The 18,472-nt window shown below is 39.5% G+C and overlaps 1 protein-coding gene across 1 annotated transcript; it reads left to right on the top strand.

Moving 5' to 3' along the window:
* The first annotated feature begins 2,108 nt into the window (after positions 1-2,108).
* On the top strand, positions 2,109-9,045 carry GPR141 (G protein-coupled receptor 141). The gene is made up of 2 exons (XM_017820309.1): positions 2,109-2,156; positions 7,586-9,045. The coding sequence occupies exon 2, from the start codon at positions 7,589-7,591 to the stop codon at positions 8,531-8,533; it is 945 nt and encodes a 314-aa protein (XP_017675798.1). The 5' UTR covers positions 2,109-2,156; positions 7,586-7,588; the 3' UTR covers positions 8,534-9,045.
* The last annotated feature ends 9,427 nt before the right edge of the window (positions 9,046-18,472 follow it).

The following is an 18,472-nucleotide window of genomic DNA, read 5'->3' as shown; positions in this document are numbered from 1 at the left end:
AAAGGAGACAGTTCTCTTTTCTCAAGGACTTTTCACATAACCCAGAGTAAAGGTACCTCGATGATAATCAGATCCAGGACAAGTAGTCCTTGAAATCTGGCCCAGACTTGGGTTAAACAACCTTTGCCCATGAAGCTGTTGCTATAATGCAAACTCAAACTCGGTGATGGTCTAATCCAGATGATACAATGGTACTGTGAAAACACACTATCACACTTCTAGATTTTTAGGGTATTGCTAAAACAATCAGCAATGACTCAACACTTACAAAATACATGCATTTCTAGCATCAGTGTTTAAATGCAACTGGTGATGCTCTAAAATGATCACATTCTTCCATCAGCTCAGTATATTGCTATTGAAAATCTAAATATACCACTCTGGAATCCATTATACATGCCGTTGCAAAATTCCATCAATTTAGCAGGGAAAATGAATTGCAATCATGTATATTAAGCATTCTAAACCTATCTAGAACTTGACACTAACTACCAAAACAAAGACCAACAATAATAATGAGGGTGCCTGTCCCAGACCATACTCTGGTTTAATCATGGATTAAAGGATTGAAGATTTGCCAATTGCAAACACATAGAAAGAAGTCAATCTGGAAAACCCCATTTATGATGCCTGCTTGGAAAAACAACATTGTTATTTATCAACAAAATTATATAACTTCTATGTTAAGTAATTATTATATTTTATTATATAAACAATAAATATCAATATTAGACATATTAATTTATGTTTTAATTTATATTTACTGATATATTAACTTCTTATATGTATAAAAAATATTCCATAACTTAAAAACCCACATACAAATACTACTTGAAGGTCTTTAAGATACCTTAGCTTTCTTTCCACTAATAGTTGGGATGTATTCATTCTAGAACAAGATCTAGAAGAAGCCAAGACAACATGACTAACTTGAGAAGGCATAGGTCTTCATTTAAGGATATCTCAACTATAGATCTGCGTTTGCCACAGAGTTTCCAGCTTTTTAGCTTTAGAACAGAGAGAGTAGTATGTAATGCCTTTTAGCAGAACTTCAAGATTAGCTGCAGAAGGGTACTTGGTAAGAGCTAAGCATTATTATTATGGTTACTTTTTAATATTATCTGAACAGTTTTTTAACTGTCAGCCACTGTTAAAATTGCAAAATGCAAAAAGACAATCTCCATCACACACCAGTCTGTTGTGAAGTACCACAGAACAGTACTTCCCTTGTGTTTTTTAACCAGATGTGAAGCAACAGGATGCAGTCAGTTAAAATGTTCTTGTGTAAAAATATATGTAAAGGTTGTCTGTCAACACCATTGCTTTCAAAACAATTATACTCAAATATAGTGGTGTGTTCTGACAGAAATGCATTAAGCCTTCAGGAGGGCAAAACTCACCTTGCACAGACTCCTCACAGAGACTCAGTCCTGCAGTAAGACATCTTTTACCACAGACACCACACACAACAACCATCACCACTGATGAGGCTTTGATACTGGCGCGGTTAATCTTTTTTTAGTAAAGTAGATAGTTTCCTTTGCTTAGCACTGTACAGGTATAATGATGGCACCAGGCACCGAGATCCAGATACTGAGCTAAAATCTTGGCAGAAAGCAGGACTGAGACATGGTGCTGGGCTGGAGGATGAGCTTTATTTTACACTTTGGTGTCTCTAACCACATCCAAACCCACAGTTAGTCATTTACAACCTAGATCATATTTTGCTCTTGTCCTACTCTGTTTTCTCAAAACAGTCTTTCAAATCGTCCCCTCGATTCTGGGGAATAGTTTTTCCAAACAGGTATCTTTGTAACTTGTGGGGCTCACATCTGTGTATGCTTTATCATTTTAGCTGGAAGTAGAATGTGACTGTTCAGAAATGGGAGGCTTTGAAGATCTCTTATGGCTAAGAAGTACCTGCAAGTTAAGGGGTCTGGTGATGCAACTAAAAATCTTCTCAAGGATGTGTACTCATGGGCAGCCCTGCCCTCACACTGTTGAGCCTCAAGGTTAATGTTTTGTTACAGGCTCAAAGAAGGAAGTAAGGCAATGACTCTTTCAAATATCAGTTCTTTTGCTTTTTGTTCTTAGAGCTTACATAAAATGAAGATCTAAGTAAACAACACTTGAAGAGTGGAGAGAAACTCTAATCTATAAGTATACACAGAGTGAACAAAAGTCTTGGTTTGCAAAGCTTTTAGAAGAATGTTTGCGACTTAAGGGAAAAAAATATTCAATTGTCTATTTGCTTTATTTTGAACACATTTTAAAGCTTTTCTGCACAACTGTTTTCTCTTTGTGTTTTGTAATTTCCTAGTACAGAAAAACATTGCTTCATTTTTTTTTCATATTGCTACCCTGTAGTTCTACACTGCCTTCTAAAATTTTGTTTTCTTCATGCAGTGCATTTTGTTTTCACCCATCTTTTTGTGTGTGTTTGACATCACCCAGTCTCTGTAAAGACCAGAAGGGTTTGTCATCTCTGTTAAGATACAGCTAGGAAGGTAAATGATGATTTTTAGGAAGACTTCATAGTTTCTATTTTTTTATGTAAAAATAGTGAAAATCTCCAACAAAAGATTACTAATCCAACATGTTTTTCCATCCTCTTTGCTCTTCAATAGACTGAATTTAAACTACAAAGTATCAGTATAATGTTAACACAGCCTGCAAGACATCAGTCAATGAGGGACAGAATGAGTTAGAGGAATCACTAGAAGTTGTTCGCAAAAAGACAACGTCTAAATGTAAACGTGCACTTGATATTTCATATCTTTTGTATTTTTAGTGTTTTCCACTAAGCAGATTCAATACTTCAAACTTCAGGTGTGTGTCATTATTTTGAAATGAAAGGAATTCTGCAATTATTCTAGTGGCATAGCCTGTATGGAATACAGGATGAATAACACGGCATGGAATTAGAGCAAGTTGAAATGCAATTATAATGCCCTCAACAGAAAGCATCTCTGAGACTAAATGAGGATATCTGTGAAACAAATGCAGATTTCAAACAGACTTTCGTTAAAAAATATTTGTATTTTGCATTTTCTTCAGCCTAGTTTAGTTCAGTGCAGAAATGTCAGTTCTGAGAAACATTCATGTTTCAAATTTATTAAGTCTGTCAAAAATAGAAATCTTTCATTTGAATTGAACTTTTTCCCCCTCCAAATTCAAATGAAACTTCTCAGCTGGGTGCATGCAGGCTTCAAACGCTTCTTCTGCAGAACCCAATTGTCAGAACACATGAAAATCTGTGTGAAGCCTGCCAGTCTCTCAGCAGACGTGTATGGGGGGATAAATTTTGCAAACACTTGTTATACAGATTAGAGCTTTGGCAGAGATTGTAAGTGTCATCTTTTCTGACAAATGGGGGTTTTTTTTCAGCAAGTTGATATAATGTTGATGTAATGTAATGGTGACTCATGGATCGGGTTAGGAAAATGACATGCAATGAATGGAGCAAACCAGTGACAGGGTGATCTGGATTGCTAAGTCAGATGCAAACAAGCAACATGCATTTTACCATTGCAAAGTCATTCATCTAAGAACCAAATAAGAACATAATGGCAGTGCAGTGATGAGCCACAGGTATGACTGAAATCAAGAGATGACAAATATCTTCTGTCCCTTATCTCTATTTATCTCCAGGTATCTATAGGGGAAGTAAAAATTTGACAAAAGGTTTTTAAATCTGAAGAGAGAACCAGAAGCACACAAAATGCCTGGAAGCTGAAGTTGTACAAATTCTGTCAGAAAGACGGTTAATCTTTTTTTCTCTTTATTTCTTTCTTTCTTTCTGTTTTTTTTTAATAGTAGTATAAATAACATTAAGATAAGAGAAACAAATTCCTGAACGTTGGAATGAATATTTTTTACTTGGAAGATTTTGACAGAGATCAAATTGTTTTCATAAATCACAGAGTCACACAATGGTTTGGGATGAAAGAGACCTTAAAGATCATTTAGTTCCAACTGTTCTGCTATGGGAAGGGACACCTTTCACCAGACCAGGTTGTTCAAAGTCCCATGCAGCCTGTCCTTGAACACTGCCGGGGATTGAGCATTATGACTTGTTCTGGCCTGAAGAAAGCAGTCTAGGTTAGTCTTGCAGACTGTGCTGCCCAGACAGTTACAAGAAATGAGTGTGGTGACCTTATCCACACCAACAACTGTCAAATCTTGAATGCACAAGAATCTTTATTCTGACCATATTTTTGAAAGAATCCAGTCTCTGGCCTCTTGGTAACCTACCTCCTGTGTCAGACTAAAACAGAGATATTTTTGCAATTGTCCTCAAGCCTTTAGCACCAGCAAGTGCTATGACACTCAGATTGAAGTGGTGCCCACCATTACCACATGGCTGTTCAAGGCACAAGTCCAGCAGAATTTTAGCCAAGTGATGAGACTCAACACAGAGGAAAAGCAAACCTTGCTCCAAGACCTGAATGATATCACCGAACTGGCAGTTGCTAGAGGGGGTAGGTAGGCACAGAAACAAGAACAGCTCCTTGAGAAGAAACTCTTTGGCTTTGGATGTGCAAGCCCTTTCCATGCTCCTTTTCTTCTTACAGATGTCAGTAGCTAAAATTAGCGTGCATGAGGGGAATCAGCCTGGCTGAGACAAAGCTGCAAAGTACCCTCCTGAAGGAGCTCCTTGGTGCTTCAGACATTGTTTGGGGCAGTGGTGTGTGGGGAGAAGGTAAGAAGGAATGAGACTGAACTGTAACTCTTTGACCAGGGTACAACTCCTCTATAAAATGTAAGATAATGATCAGATTACTTAAAAAAGTCGTTTTAAGCAAGCTGGATTCAGTACTGAGGCAAGTACTGAAGTACTGTTACAGCCAGCAAGAACTTACACCAGCTGACACTGACAAAGGGTTAAGCAACATGGGAAGAGACCAGTTCTTAACTTGATGACACTCTCGTTGGTCTCTTCTGTTGTTCCTCCTCTGCTGGAGATATTTTGCAGCTTTTGGAGACTTCTATAGCTCATGTTTGTAATGAGGTTCAGTATATAGCCTTATGTCATATGACCAATCAGTCTTGTAAGACCCACATTAATTCTCATTCCATGTGCCTCTTGCTGAATTCTGGCAAAAGGACTTGTTAGTTATATTTCAGGTCAGTAGGTTATAGCTTTGTGAATGTCATTACAATAGGAAACCTCATTTCACCAGAAAGCAGCATTTCCTCTGTGAAACATACCGTGTCATGCTATACTCTCTGTTCATCACACAATGATATTTCAGTGGGATGCCAGCAGTCTTGAGGAGCTGATAATCTTTTATCATAGCTGCCAGTAGCCTTTTTTTTTGAAGATTAATTAAAATTACATTTCCTGCACAATGTTACAGTGTGGGGATTTAACAATGACCACAAAATTCTGCAGAAACCTTCATTTCAGTGTTTCAGTTTCTTATTTGCAGAGAGAAATAGGTCCCTTGCTGTTCCCTTAATCAGAACATCTGATGAAGATATCAGTTATCTGACTTCTGCTTATCTGTTCTTACTGCCTTCAGTTCAGGTTTTACCGTCGGGCTCCGAAGAGTGACCATTAGGGGTTCTTCCTCTCCAAGTGCAGCCTGCTTCTGGGACTGCTCACACTAACCCACATTTCCAGCATATTGCCTTTAGGGCTGTGGCGCTTTTAAAACTTGTTAACTTTTAATATGCATTTTAACTCATAACAGTGTGATAATGTCACTTTTTAGAGACATCTTTTCAAATTAAAGCCTAACAACTTGGAGAAACAGATGAAGAGCTATTGCTAATCCCTTCTGACTTGCATGTTTGTGAGGCTGAAATGCAATGTCTCAGAAATGATAACAGAACTGGAAGGAACTTGCACCATTTCTGATGCAAGAGCTGCAGTGTGCCAATCTACCTTGACTTTGAGAAAAAGTTCTTTCCTTGCAACCCATTATACTTCTCCTAATGCACTGGAATTAATTGTCCATGTAACTCTGAAATCAGGATCAAACAGAAAATGTCAGTAATGCCAACAAGCAGCATATCAATTTGAGATATGACTGTTATATTTAAATTGGTTATAACAAAGTATCTGGAGTCTTAGATGCATTGGGATAGCTAGAGAATAACCAACTTTTCAAAGTCTGAACAGATCTTGATTACTGTAAGGGTGAGTGCTTAGGAATATTGCCAAGAAACAACAAAAAAATCTGAGGTGCATGACAGATATTCATTTCCCACTATGAGAAAAACCAGTTTATGAAACTGTATAGGCATCTTGTCTTTTCCATAAAAACAGAGGACTGCTAAAAACTTTTGTCCTCTTCCAAATTTGGCAGTATGTGCTACCTTAAAAAAAAAAAAAAAGAAAGTAAGCTGAAACACCACTCTTACAGAGAGATTGAGGAACTACTTTCTGAAGCTAAAACATTGAAGTATTAAATGAAATATCACAAAAACTCAGTTGGGAGAAGACCCCCTCTTGTGTTGTGGGATTCACTGGTGAAATGGATGACATACCAGAGTCAGTTTTAAATTATAGTTCAGGTATCAGTAGCACTATAACTGGGATAGTACAGAGCCCAGCACTGTTCAGTTTTCCCTGCTTCTTTTCTATGACTGTAGTGTGGACATCCTCTGGACATCTACATACATGCAAATATGCTTCAGGATAACACCCTACCTGAACTTTTCACCCCCCCCATATGATCCTGTAGTACTTAAAAATCCTACGAGAAGCTGCATTTAGAATTATAAGAGTGATATGTAATCTCTCTTTGAAAGAGTAATATATTAAAAACATGTAGCATACTTATTAAATTTGCTATTAACTTGTATCTAGTTTCTGCTCAGGCCAGGCAGGCTGATTTATACTTACCCGGGGTGTCCTTTCCCAATGTTTTCCAGCAGCCCATTTCATAACACTGGGTAACTACATGTAAGATGTGGAATGGCCCTGAGCACCAGGACAGCACTGCCCACGCTACTTGGTCTGGCAGGATCTGAGCAGGATCTTCATGGAGTCTGGGTATCCATGGTGTTTAATCCCTTGCTCAGATAAACTGTTCACAAAGAAGGAGTGTGTGCAAAGCTTAGCTCTTGTTAACAAACAAAATTTGTAGCTTTGATTGAGCAACATATGGTTGTTATCTGGCTCTGTGAAGGACAGATTTGTGTTGCAAATAAACAAACTGATGAATGAGTAGCAGAATTCAAACAAGATCTCTGATCTTCACTGTAAAAGCATGCAGATGCTCAGAATAGAGGAGAACTAACAACAGCACTAACCTACCACAGTCATGTAATTTCTCTAAGGATCTTTTCTTCCCACATATTATTGACTCATGGTTGTTTTTAAGGGTATGGGTAGCAACGTCTTGAGGACTGAGCAGCTTCTCTGCCCAACCTTCTCTTCCATTTTCCTCTAGGCTGAAGGATGTTTGGACAAAACTACTGGTTACAGCTACTGTACTGTTACAGTGCTGGTGCCATCTGTGAGATTTCACGATTATTCCTTGGGCAAGAGCCAGGTGGAAAGTGCTACTAGCTTTTTAGATAGGCCCTCTCATTCCTACTTTGTCTTAGTCTTTCTGTATTCTTTCATTTCCAGAATATGTACAAGGAAGATTTCAGGAACATGACTGAAGAGACTGGGAACAGCAGTGACTCCTCCTCAGCCTTCATTCACACCAGCACCATGAGTACCATACTGATTACTGTTTACTCAGTTGCCTTTGTTGGAGGTGGAATTGGGTCCATCACAATGTCGTTTGTGCTTGTCAATATGAACACACTGTCTGTGACCACTACTGCCATCATTAACCTGGTTGTTGTGCATAGCCTCCTCCTCTTCACGATGCCCTTCCGCATCCACTATTATGTCAACAAGAAGTGGGTATTCAAGATGCCATTTTGCAAAATGGTGAGTGCAATGGTGCACATCCACATGTACCTGACCTTCCTATTTTATGTGATCACGCTGGTGATCCGGTGGCTGATCTTCTTTCAATGGAAGGACAAAGTAGAGTTTTATAGGAAGCTGCACGCAGTTGTGGCAAGTGCTGCCGTGTGGGTCGTTGTCATCATCTTTGTGGTGCCTGTTTTTCACTTCCGGTATGGACGCTCAGGCTCATACAATGATACAACATGCTTCAAGTTCCACAAAGAACTACAACGGGAGAGCGTGAAAGCCCTAAACTACATCCTAATTGTAGCTGTTGCCTGCATTTCTTGTGTCCTCTTGGGCCTGCAGATTTTCATCCTGGTAAAAGTGGCAAGAAAACTTTCCACCTCTTTCTGGTCACACCAAGAGTTCTGGGCCCAGGTGAAAAACTTGATTTTCATCTGGGTCATCATAATTTGCTTCCTTCCCTATCACCTCTTTAGGGCCTACTACGTACAACATATTAGGGATTTTGGCCAGTTAGAAAGCTACAATGAGGTTTTTTTGAGCCTGACTGCCCTGAGCTGTCTGGACCTGCTGTCATTTGTGCTGAGTGGAAGCCGCTTATTCAAGCAAAAGGTAGGGATGCTCAGCAGCAGGTTGCGTTGCTGCTAGTGTCAGCCTCCTGCGGCATGTGTGGACTTGGACCTGGGAAAGGATGGTGATGGACAGGCATGACAAACAGTAAGTCAGAGTGGGCCCTGGAAACAGTGCAACACACTCACAGAGGGCTCTGCACACCGGCTCCCTGAAGTAATGTGCCAAACTACCTCCGGTGTCTCAGTGGCACTGGAAGGTGACCTCAGGGATTTCCTCATGGTGCTACACAGTGAGTTGTGAATGGATCTGGAGAAGAGTGAAGAAAGATCCTGAGCTCTTCTGTCTTTTTTTTTTTATTTCTAAGTTAAGCTTTGTGAAGTCAAAGGCACTAGGAAAAGATCTGAGAATTTGCATTGCAGAAACACAAATAGAAAAGCAGCTTTTTACAGACTAATGTACAGATTTTTGAAACTTAAAGACCTATAAAATTTTACTACTCATCTCATATGTATTCTCCATAAGCTCTCATAAAATATCAGGAAACTATAGTTCCTCCTGAGCAGGTCTGTTCCTTCGCTGTAAAGACAAACAGAACTTTCTAAGTGAATTAACAATTAAACAAACTATTTAAAACCAAACCAGCAATAAAAAGTTATTTCTTAAAATACTTTTTTCAAAATCATCTTTTGGAGATGGTATCTCTGTAGCAGAAAAGAGTTTTGTTGTCTAACAAAAATTACATATTGCTACTGAAACGAACAGTGCAAGTTCAAACAAAAGCCTTATTATTATGTATTATTCTTTACAGAATTATTCAATTAAAAAAAATATTTTACAGTGAACGTCATTTTATTTAGATCATTCAGACACAGTTGTCTTGTTTTAAAATGTCAAATATTTTAGGTATCCAAGGTAACAATGCTTTTTTTAAAATCTTATGTTGATTTTGTGCAATTCTGAAGTTTATAACTAATTACTTACTCACAGTATCTTTAGCTTGAAATCAACTCTATAAATTTTGTACTCTACTGGGAGAAGGAATGAAAATGTTATTGCTTGGATTGGAGGAATGGAAAAAGCTAATAGAACTAGTGTAGCTAAAAAGCTTATTATATGTCAGTGAGGCATAGTCAGCTGCTGTCTCTGAAGACAGAATTGAATTCTACTAGAAAAGACGAAAAATTCAGCAAAATAATTCTGTGAAAGACATTCAGGCTTTCATAGCTCAGCTGCTTTCCACCTATCCCAAAAAAAGAATATAAATCTCTGACTTGTATAATCCAAGGCATCAATTGCTAATATATCTTTCTTTTTCTTGCATAAGTCCGCATTTTTTCATCTAGAGTCAGTGGGATATTAACTTAATCATTTGTTGAATTAGAGGTTATCAGCTGATAAATTTCCAGTGACAGTGTCTCCTTATGATGCTGTTGAAGTCCACCTTTTCATACTTGTGAATTTTTCCATTCCTTTCTGCTTCACCTTCAACATCTCTTGCACACGAGACAGCAATCAAACAACAATTGGTTGATCTTGCTGTACCCGTGCGATATCACAGCTATGCTCATTGGTTTTGGTCCCACCAAGATGGTTACTTTATAGTATCCCATCTCTTCTATAGTCTTTCTTCCCTGTCTTCCTTCTCCTTTATATCTCTCAGGATGTTTGATCATAAAAAGGTATTTTCAGGTCAGAGTATGAGTCATGCTATACAACATCAAAAGCTGGAAATCACTGAAGTTCATACCACAGCTGAGATGTCGGGCTTCTCGCATGGCTCACCCTCAGCAAACAGCCTGGATCACAACATCTGCTAAGAAAGAAATTGCAGTGTGTGTGGATCTGGGAAAAATCTATCTGAGACAGCATTTGCTCCCAAAGGATCATGGCAAAGAGGAAGTCAACTACCAGCCAGATTCAACAGTAGTCTGGGAACTACAAGGGACTTTCACAACATGGAAGGAGACAAGTTCAATGTGTAGTTCACTACTAGTTAATGGTGTGTCATTAAGAAAGCAATAAACTGCTCATATCTAGATATATTTTAAAGCTACACAAACACATCATTTTCTCCTTGAGGCGGGAGAGGATGGAACATGGCACAACATTTTTGTTTCTTCCTATAGCAACATGATTGGTTAAAGAAAATGCCTTGCATGTGTTCTGTAAGCACTGCATAGCTTTGTAACAATATATTATAACCCTTCTATCATAATAAAGTTGTTAACAAACAAAATGACTATGTGCTGAAAAAATAAAGCAAGTCTTTCCTGCAAAAATACATGTAAATTGAAAATATTTTGTATCTGAATTTCAAAAGACTTTCAAAAATTGAAATATATATTTACAAACAGTACCTCCTGACCATACAGCCCAACTAATCTTGTTTATCTATGTGGTAAAATCAAAAGTTGCTTAAATTCTTATAAAAATGCACACATTATCAATGGTCTGCACCATAACATCACAAAGAATACTAGTGCCTTTTTTTCCCCAAATAAAAATTGATGCTAATGATGTTAATACTAACTCAGCATGATAATGAGCAGATTAGTGGTTGTAATTTCATGATTTAAGTGGTGATATTATCCAGCACCAAGTCATGCTTTTTATGGGACTGTCTATTCAAACTTTACATCTGCCACTTGCCTTGCTTTATGACAGTAAGTGTCTGGCAGAGAAAGCCTGCGTCCACCCTGAGAGACTGAAATCTCTGTTAACTCTGGCAGGAATTGACCTGCCAAATGGTGACAAAGGTGATGCTTCCAGCAAGAGTGCTGACAGGACTTGAAAGGAGAACAAGTTGCTGCTCCCTCCAGCCTCCCCCTGCTTTGACTTTCACCAGTTTCTTGATCTCTCCCACCCTCCCAGGCATCATCCTTGAATACTTTCCCTGGGATGTCTGAAGAGAGGTGGAGGTGCCGCCATGCAATGCCACAGAGGAGAAGAGTCTGAATAACTCCTGAAAATGAAAGTGTAGTCAAAGCCAGAGCAGCACCCAAAACATAGCCAAATGGCTCTTGTGACCAGGGATGGCAGAGGCAGCAATGGGAAACTGTTGAGATGTGGGAGACAATCTATAAAGGAAGGGGAATTTCCATTGCCATCACCTACTTGGTCAGAGGCACCTCAGCCTTGAAGGAGACCCTGATTTTTCTGACTGGGTCACGGAGAATAGTTCTGGGCTGGAAAACAACCACGTTATAACACAAAACCTGTATTACAGAAGGACATAGAGGGGATAGAACCTGAAGAATGTGACAGGGGATGAGGATAGTAGAGCAGAATATGAGCATGTTTATGCCACACAGCAGCAAGGTTATATGGACTGCACCTCCGGCCTTCATCTTACACTGCTTATTGCATCCTTAGACTTGCCAAAAGTGTCAGTCTCAGTGATAGGAGCAAACTTGCCCTCAGACACTCCTTATTCGCACCCTTGCATCACTGTTTCCGTAGGGCTGGTATTTGTCTGATGAATGTCTTTCAGCTGCATCAGTTCCCTCTCTAGCTCACCAGGGAGTAATGGAAAACCAATTCAAGGCAAGGTTAAATACAGCAAGACCTCTTTTTGCAGCAATGCTGATTTGAGGCATTTATCAGATCTTTTCTTTCCACACAGTTTTCCACAGGTCATGTGGAAATGTCATGTGACATTTCCATTTCCATGTATTACCAAGAATCAGGGTGCCTTAGACTAAGGGTACTGGCTGAGGAAGAAAGGACTTCCACAGCTACAGGCCAAGAAATGGATTTCTGAGGTTTCAGGCACTTGATGCTTTCTTCAGGGATGCAGAGATGGGCATGACAACCCCTGAAGGCAGCAGAGGCAGCAATTCCTGAACAGAATTGTAGGATTGGACATTTGTGACCCATAAAGTCATTCATTTCTGTGGTTTTCATAGAAATGGGACTTTGTGTGCATTTTCCCTATAAGTAAACCCTACGGCTAGGACTTGATTGCAAGCAAGGGCTGGTTTCAAAAGTCAAGGGGTCATTAATAAAACACCATCTGGACTTCCTAGAGAGAAATTTCAGAAAATCAAACTAAACTTTCTGGTGCTCAGTGAGGTAATTTTCCCCACTTGCAAACAGCTGCCTACTAAACCAGATTTTTGCTGGATAGAGAAAAAACAATAAAGGTAATATACAGTGTCCATTCCCTGAAGGCTAGCTATAAGTAATGTGTACCTCTTTTTTCTGGTGAGGCAGCAGACAGGTCAGCTGGCTGCTTTCACCCCTAACCAGTAACTTCCCTCACTCCCAGAAATGCTTCCAGTTTGGGACTGTCTCGCTGGTTTTGCTTGTCAGCCCTGGTAGCTGTACCCTCAATGAATTGTGTGCCACCCATGTACAACTGGGGCTCAGAATCATAGAATCGCAGAATGAGTAAGTTTGAAAGGGATCACGGTCATCCTAGAGCACATTGTACAAGATTGTGTCCAGAAGGTTCTTGAATATCTCCAGTGACAGAGACTCCACAACCTCTCTGGGCAATCTGTTGCAGTGTTCGGTCATCCACACAATAAAGTTCTTGCTCATATTCAGATGAAACTTCCTGTGCATCAGTTTCTTCCTGATACCTCTTGTCTATTGCTTGGCACCACCAAAAAGAGCCTGGCTCCATCCTCTTGACACTCTGCCTTCAGATACTTAGAAATGGTGATAAGGGCCCCACTCAGCTGTCTCTTCTTGGGATTGAACAGGCTCAATTCTCTCAGCCTTTCTCATAAGAGAGATGCTGAGATGCTCCAGCAGAGGAGTAGAGATGCTCATCTTCGTAGCCACTTGCTGGAGGGCTCCTCCACTCCAGGAGCTCCATGTCTCTCTTGTACTGAGGAGCCCAGAACTGGACACAGCACTCCAGATGTGGCCTCACTAGGGCTGAGTAGAGGGGCAAGATCACCTCTCTCGACCTGCTGGCAACGCTCTTCCTAATGCACCCCAGGATACCACTGGCCTTCTTGGCCACAGGGACACACTGCTGGCTCACGGACAGCTTGTTGTCCACCAGGACACCCAGCTCCTTCTCCACAGAGCTGTTTTGTGTCAGGTCAGCCCTCAGCCTGTGCTGGTGCATGGGGTTGTTTTTCCCCAGGTACAGGACCCTGCATTTGACTTTGTTGAACTTCAGACAAGTAGGCCCACCGGACTCAGATCTTGCTAATGGAAATGGTGCCAGAACTATTGCTGGGAAGGGTAACAGACAACCAACTGGGAACTCAGTTATCAAATCCACAGGGAAACCCATCCATAGCTGGGTCATGGTCAGGAAAGGACACATGCCCAATGTCAACAGTAGAAGCAAGACACATCTTAGCCCAGAAACTTAATAGCATCCTCAAATGCTTCATCTGAACCTGTGGGAAGCAAAACTGATTTGTGCTCGACAGTGGATGCATGCTAAGGGAAGGAGACTAATGGAAAAGAGCTCACAGGCTCTCCTCTGTTTTAGAGGTCTGCAGCACAGAGAAACACAGCAACCTGCCAATGACTGAGAGGGGAGGCATACACTAGTGGAGTGATGGTACCATAATCTCTAACAAAGACGTGTAGAAATTGCCCATAGGGCTTTGTCTTCCCAGTGTGCTTCCTCAGCAGATGGGAGACCTCACAGAGACTTCATTAGTCAGGTGACTACAAAAGCATGAGAGAAAATAAGAAAGAGCAGACTGTATCTACATGAATGGGAAATTGTGTGGAGGACAACATTGAATCATAACCTTGGAGAGGAAAGTCTCATTGGTCGGGAAGCTGCATGCAGAAAAAACATAAATTTGTACAGATTCCTTGTATATGGAGATAAACTGCAGTTCCTGTCCTCTACTACAGAAGAAGCACCTGAATGAGAATCTGGTCAAGACAATGAAATACTCTAGAAATAACATCACAAAGTTTCATGTTGTGAAAAACAGTTTGTAAGCTAAATTCATCTTGCAAGAATAAAACTATCTCTGCAGTAAACTGGCCTTCAGAATTTTAAACCAAAACAGCAGCAGACAATATGTATATATTATGATTAATCTGTGAAAGTGGCTAATAAAAAAAAAAGATTAGTAACTTGCAGTTCTTTCATGAAATGACAGTTTCACCTGCATGAAATGACTGCATTTAGGTATTTCAGAAAATAGTGGGCATTTTATTACACTACTGGACTGCATCCTTTACTTGCATTTCACAAAATGTCACCAATTGTCACTATTGTTCTAGTGGGGAAGGTCACATGTTTCAAATGTCAATCCAATGGAACAAAAAATGAGAAACAGCTGCAAATTTTACAAAGTAAACTTCACATCGCAACAGTCCTTATTTTAGCAAATATAGTATATAGAGTGCTCTGCAATATCCTGTGGAATGTTGAACAATCTGAGAAATAAAAATAAAAAAACCCCAAGCTCTTTCTGTTATCTTTTAAACCAACAAGTTCAAAAAGCTAGATATTAGATATTTTGCAAAATACTTGCCTATTATTTTCTGTCATTTTGCAAAATAATTGGAAGTCTTTTTGAGAAATGTTTGAAGATTTTAGTCATTTTACAAAATGAGTGGTTTCAAAATATGACTGTAGTATACGCCAGAAATTGCTACAAGAGCAGTTGTACATAAACAGAGGCAGCTGAATCAGATTTCTCTACTTGCTAAGTAATCATTCCTGAAGATGTGCCAGGATTTTCAACTTAAAGAGAAGAACTTTAGAGAATTTAGAGAAGAACTGTACAAAAAGAGTAAGAAACACTCCAAGTACATGATCCCAAAGAGAGAGTATTATGCAACTATTGCTGGAATAAAGAAGACAATACAGAATCCCAAGTCTGAATACTACTTACTTAGAAAGTAAGCATGAAGAACCTACTCTTTCTGAGGTTTTAAGTCTAAATGTGTATATCACTGCTTTGCCCATTTACATACACAGAATTATTTCTAATAACTGCTTGCTATTTCCCTCATTTCAGATATAAAATTCTATTTATAGAGACTCTGAGAAGCTGATTAACAGAAGGCAAATGTAAGAAAATTCTCCCTTGTGCATGCATTGAGGATATATATGTTATAATCATGAAAGTACACGACTACTGGCATGGTGGCCACAACCATTGAACACTTGTCATTTAACTATGCAGACATCACCAGAGCTGCTGTTCAGCACTTCAAAAACCTTCTGTGTAGTGTGCCAAGAAAAGAGAAGGCACTACTTGTGATGGTTGGCTGGCTGGTCTACTCTGAACAAGGAACATAGCACAAGGGCAAATTGATTTTATCAATATGCAGTCTGTGTATCTAGGCATCTTGAAGTGGATAATGATGTACCAGGACTGCATCACCAAACTTTGTGTTCTCCATCCTCAAAAAAAAGCAGCTGAGGTAGCTCTACAGCTTTTTGACATCTTTCTCACTTTTGAAGACCCTATTGTATTGCAGGGTCATGAAGGAACATAATTCATTACTCAAGTCATGCAAGAACTGAAGTATTTGTGATCTTGGCTCAGCTTGGAACATGGAAAACCAGGACACTCTCAAAGGAAAGAACTAGTAGAGCATCTAAACAGCATATTATGGAGATGCTCATTGAGTGGATGGCAGACAATAATGCATGGGATTGATCTATGGGAATATGCTTTATGAAGTTTGCTAAGAATTCAGCTCACCACTTGGAAATAAAATGTGCATGGTACTCAGCTCTGCTTGGAACCCATCCCAGGTGCAGGCTCACCTCAGCCTCTCTTCCTTTGGATATCATCCACTACTTAATGGCAAAATCAAAGTGTCAGCAGACCTCATCACCATTGACTCATTCATGAAAATAATTGTGAGCTCAATGGAAAAACATGCTGTTTGATATCTTCTACTCAAGCTTACAATTTGAGCTTACATTGTTTTTAATGAATTTACATATGCAAGTTTATGTATCAAGTTTTTTTCAAATATTAACTTAAAAAATGAGAAATAATGGTTCACTGATTTACCAGTCTACATGTATGAAGGTAAAGAAGGGACGAGGGAAGGAAACTATTGAGGTTTTTGTGGAAACTATTGAGGTTTTTGTGGAAACTGGAACAACCTCAGCTTATCAACAGTAAGCTCCCCCTCCTCCCTGTCAGTGCTTACTGTTCCATGACAATATAGAAACATGATATTTTTTATGTCTCCTTGCCATAATGAAGGAGTTAGAAACTGATATACTTTGTGTTTGTATTGACTTTATTATAAATGTCTTTTAGTGCAGGAATTTAATCTCATTAGGGAGCAGAGTTAATTAGTGGAGTTGTTTCTCATTACAAATGTAACCCATATATATGCAGAGACTTGTTAGCTCTGCTGTTATCTCCTCTGTATGCACTATTGTAATAAATAAAGAGGCAATTTACTATAGCACTGCTCTGATATTCAAGAATACGCTCCTTTCAGGGTTACTGAATGGTTGTTGCACACTTTTCATGCACTTTACTTTGTCTCAACAATAACCAACGTGGAAACCGAGTCACAAATAAAATAATGAAAAATAATCACACATGAAAGTGGGAGACTGCAAATCTGAGCTGATATCTCTTTTGCTGAGTGGTATTAATGTTCAGTGGACTAAGAATTTGAAAGGCTGAGCCTTCTCTGATGCTTCTGAGGAGTTAGAGCTCTTTGTAATGCAGCAGTAGGGTGTGGACAGCAAACAAGGATGGCAAACACCACCAGCAAACTTAACACCCCAATGAATGTGAAGAACACGAAGCTCAAAATTTCAAGAATAAGTGAAAAACATGACAAGTGAAATTAGAGAGCAAGCAGTTAGTTCTCAGAGAAATAAGTAAAGCCAAGCTGTGAGACAAAAAAGAATCTGCAAGAAAAATCTCAACTATTCTTTGGTTAAATACCCCAAACTGGTCACTCGTGAGCATATTTAGCTACACAAGGGACACAAAAGAGTGGTAGTAGAGACATCTGAAGAAATACAGCATGTGAAATGCATCACCATAACAACACCTTTTGCAAAAATGTGTAGGAGTGTGAAACCACTACAGTTACTGGTGAAGTAAAAATGACAAAAGTAATAATTATGTTGGACCAAGGTGGTTTCATGTAATTTAATGTCAAGGGGTATTTCTGCTATAACAGCAAAGTATTGAGCTGGTAAAATAATAGCAAGGACAAAATCTTGTTCTGGAGGTCAGGATGTGTGTAGGAGCAAATGATAACTTAAATTTATGTTATTAAATGTTCCACATTAGTAATTGCTTCAAGTTAGTTACTATATTTAGTAACCAAATTTAGTAACTTGAACCTTCACAAAGCTATGAACATGAAGTTAAGATGTGGAAGGAAGATTCGCCTCTGTGGTATTAAGATGAGTTAAAATCACATTCAAAAATAGATAGCAAGATATCTCTCTAGATCATCTAGTCCTATCCCTGCTCGAAGCATGGCTAAACTCAAAGTTAGATGAGACTGCCCAGGACTGTGTGTAGTTGTGTTTTGAAAATCTTTAAGGATGTAGAATCCAAACACCTCCTCTGGGCCTCCTGACCCCCAGCTACACCACTTTCAAATTGTTATGAATATCACAGAATCACAAAATATCCTGAGCTGGAAAGGACCCACAGGGGTCATCAAAATCCAACTCCTGGCCCTGCACAGGACAACGCAAGGATTACACCATGCACCCCAGAACACTGTCCAAACACTTTCTGAGCTCTGACAGGCTTGGGGCCATTACTCACTTCCATGGGGAGCCTGTTCCAGTGCCTGACCACCCTCAAGGTGAATCCACCCTAACCTTCCCTGACACAGCTTTATGCCTTTTCCTCGCGTCTTATTGCTGGTTACTAGCAAGATCAGTGCCTGCCCCTCTGCTTCCCCTGAGTGTTTGTGATCCAAACTTTATTGGTTGTACCCAAAGCCCTTAGCACTTAAAAAGTGATCTGACAAACAACATATATGGGGTTCCATAATCTTATCTGCTCTCTCATTTACAAAGCACGTTTTACCAACAGCCAGACAGCTGTCTGCCCCAAGGCACAATTAACT

Source organism: Lepidothrix coronata, unplaced genomic scaffold (assembly GCF_001604755.1).
Source record: "Lepidothrix coronata isolate B3197 unplaced genomic scaffold, Lepidothrix_coronata-1.0 Scaffold3, whole genome shotgun sequence".
In the NCBI taxonomy this organism is placed as follows: Eukaryota; Metazoa; Chordata; class Aves; order Passeriformes; family Pipridae; genus Lepidothrix; species Lepidothrix coronata.
This window is presented reverse-complemented; position numbering and strand designations above follow the sequence as displayed.

Coding starts and splice junctions, on each gene's coding strand:
- GPR141 (XM_017820309.1), top strand. CDS start 7,589: ATGTACAAGGAAGATTTCAGGAACATGACTGAAGAGACTGGGAACAGC.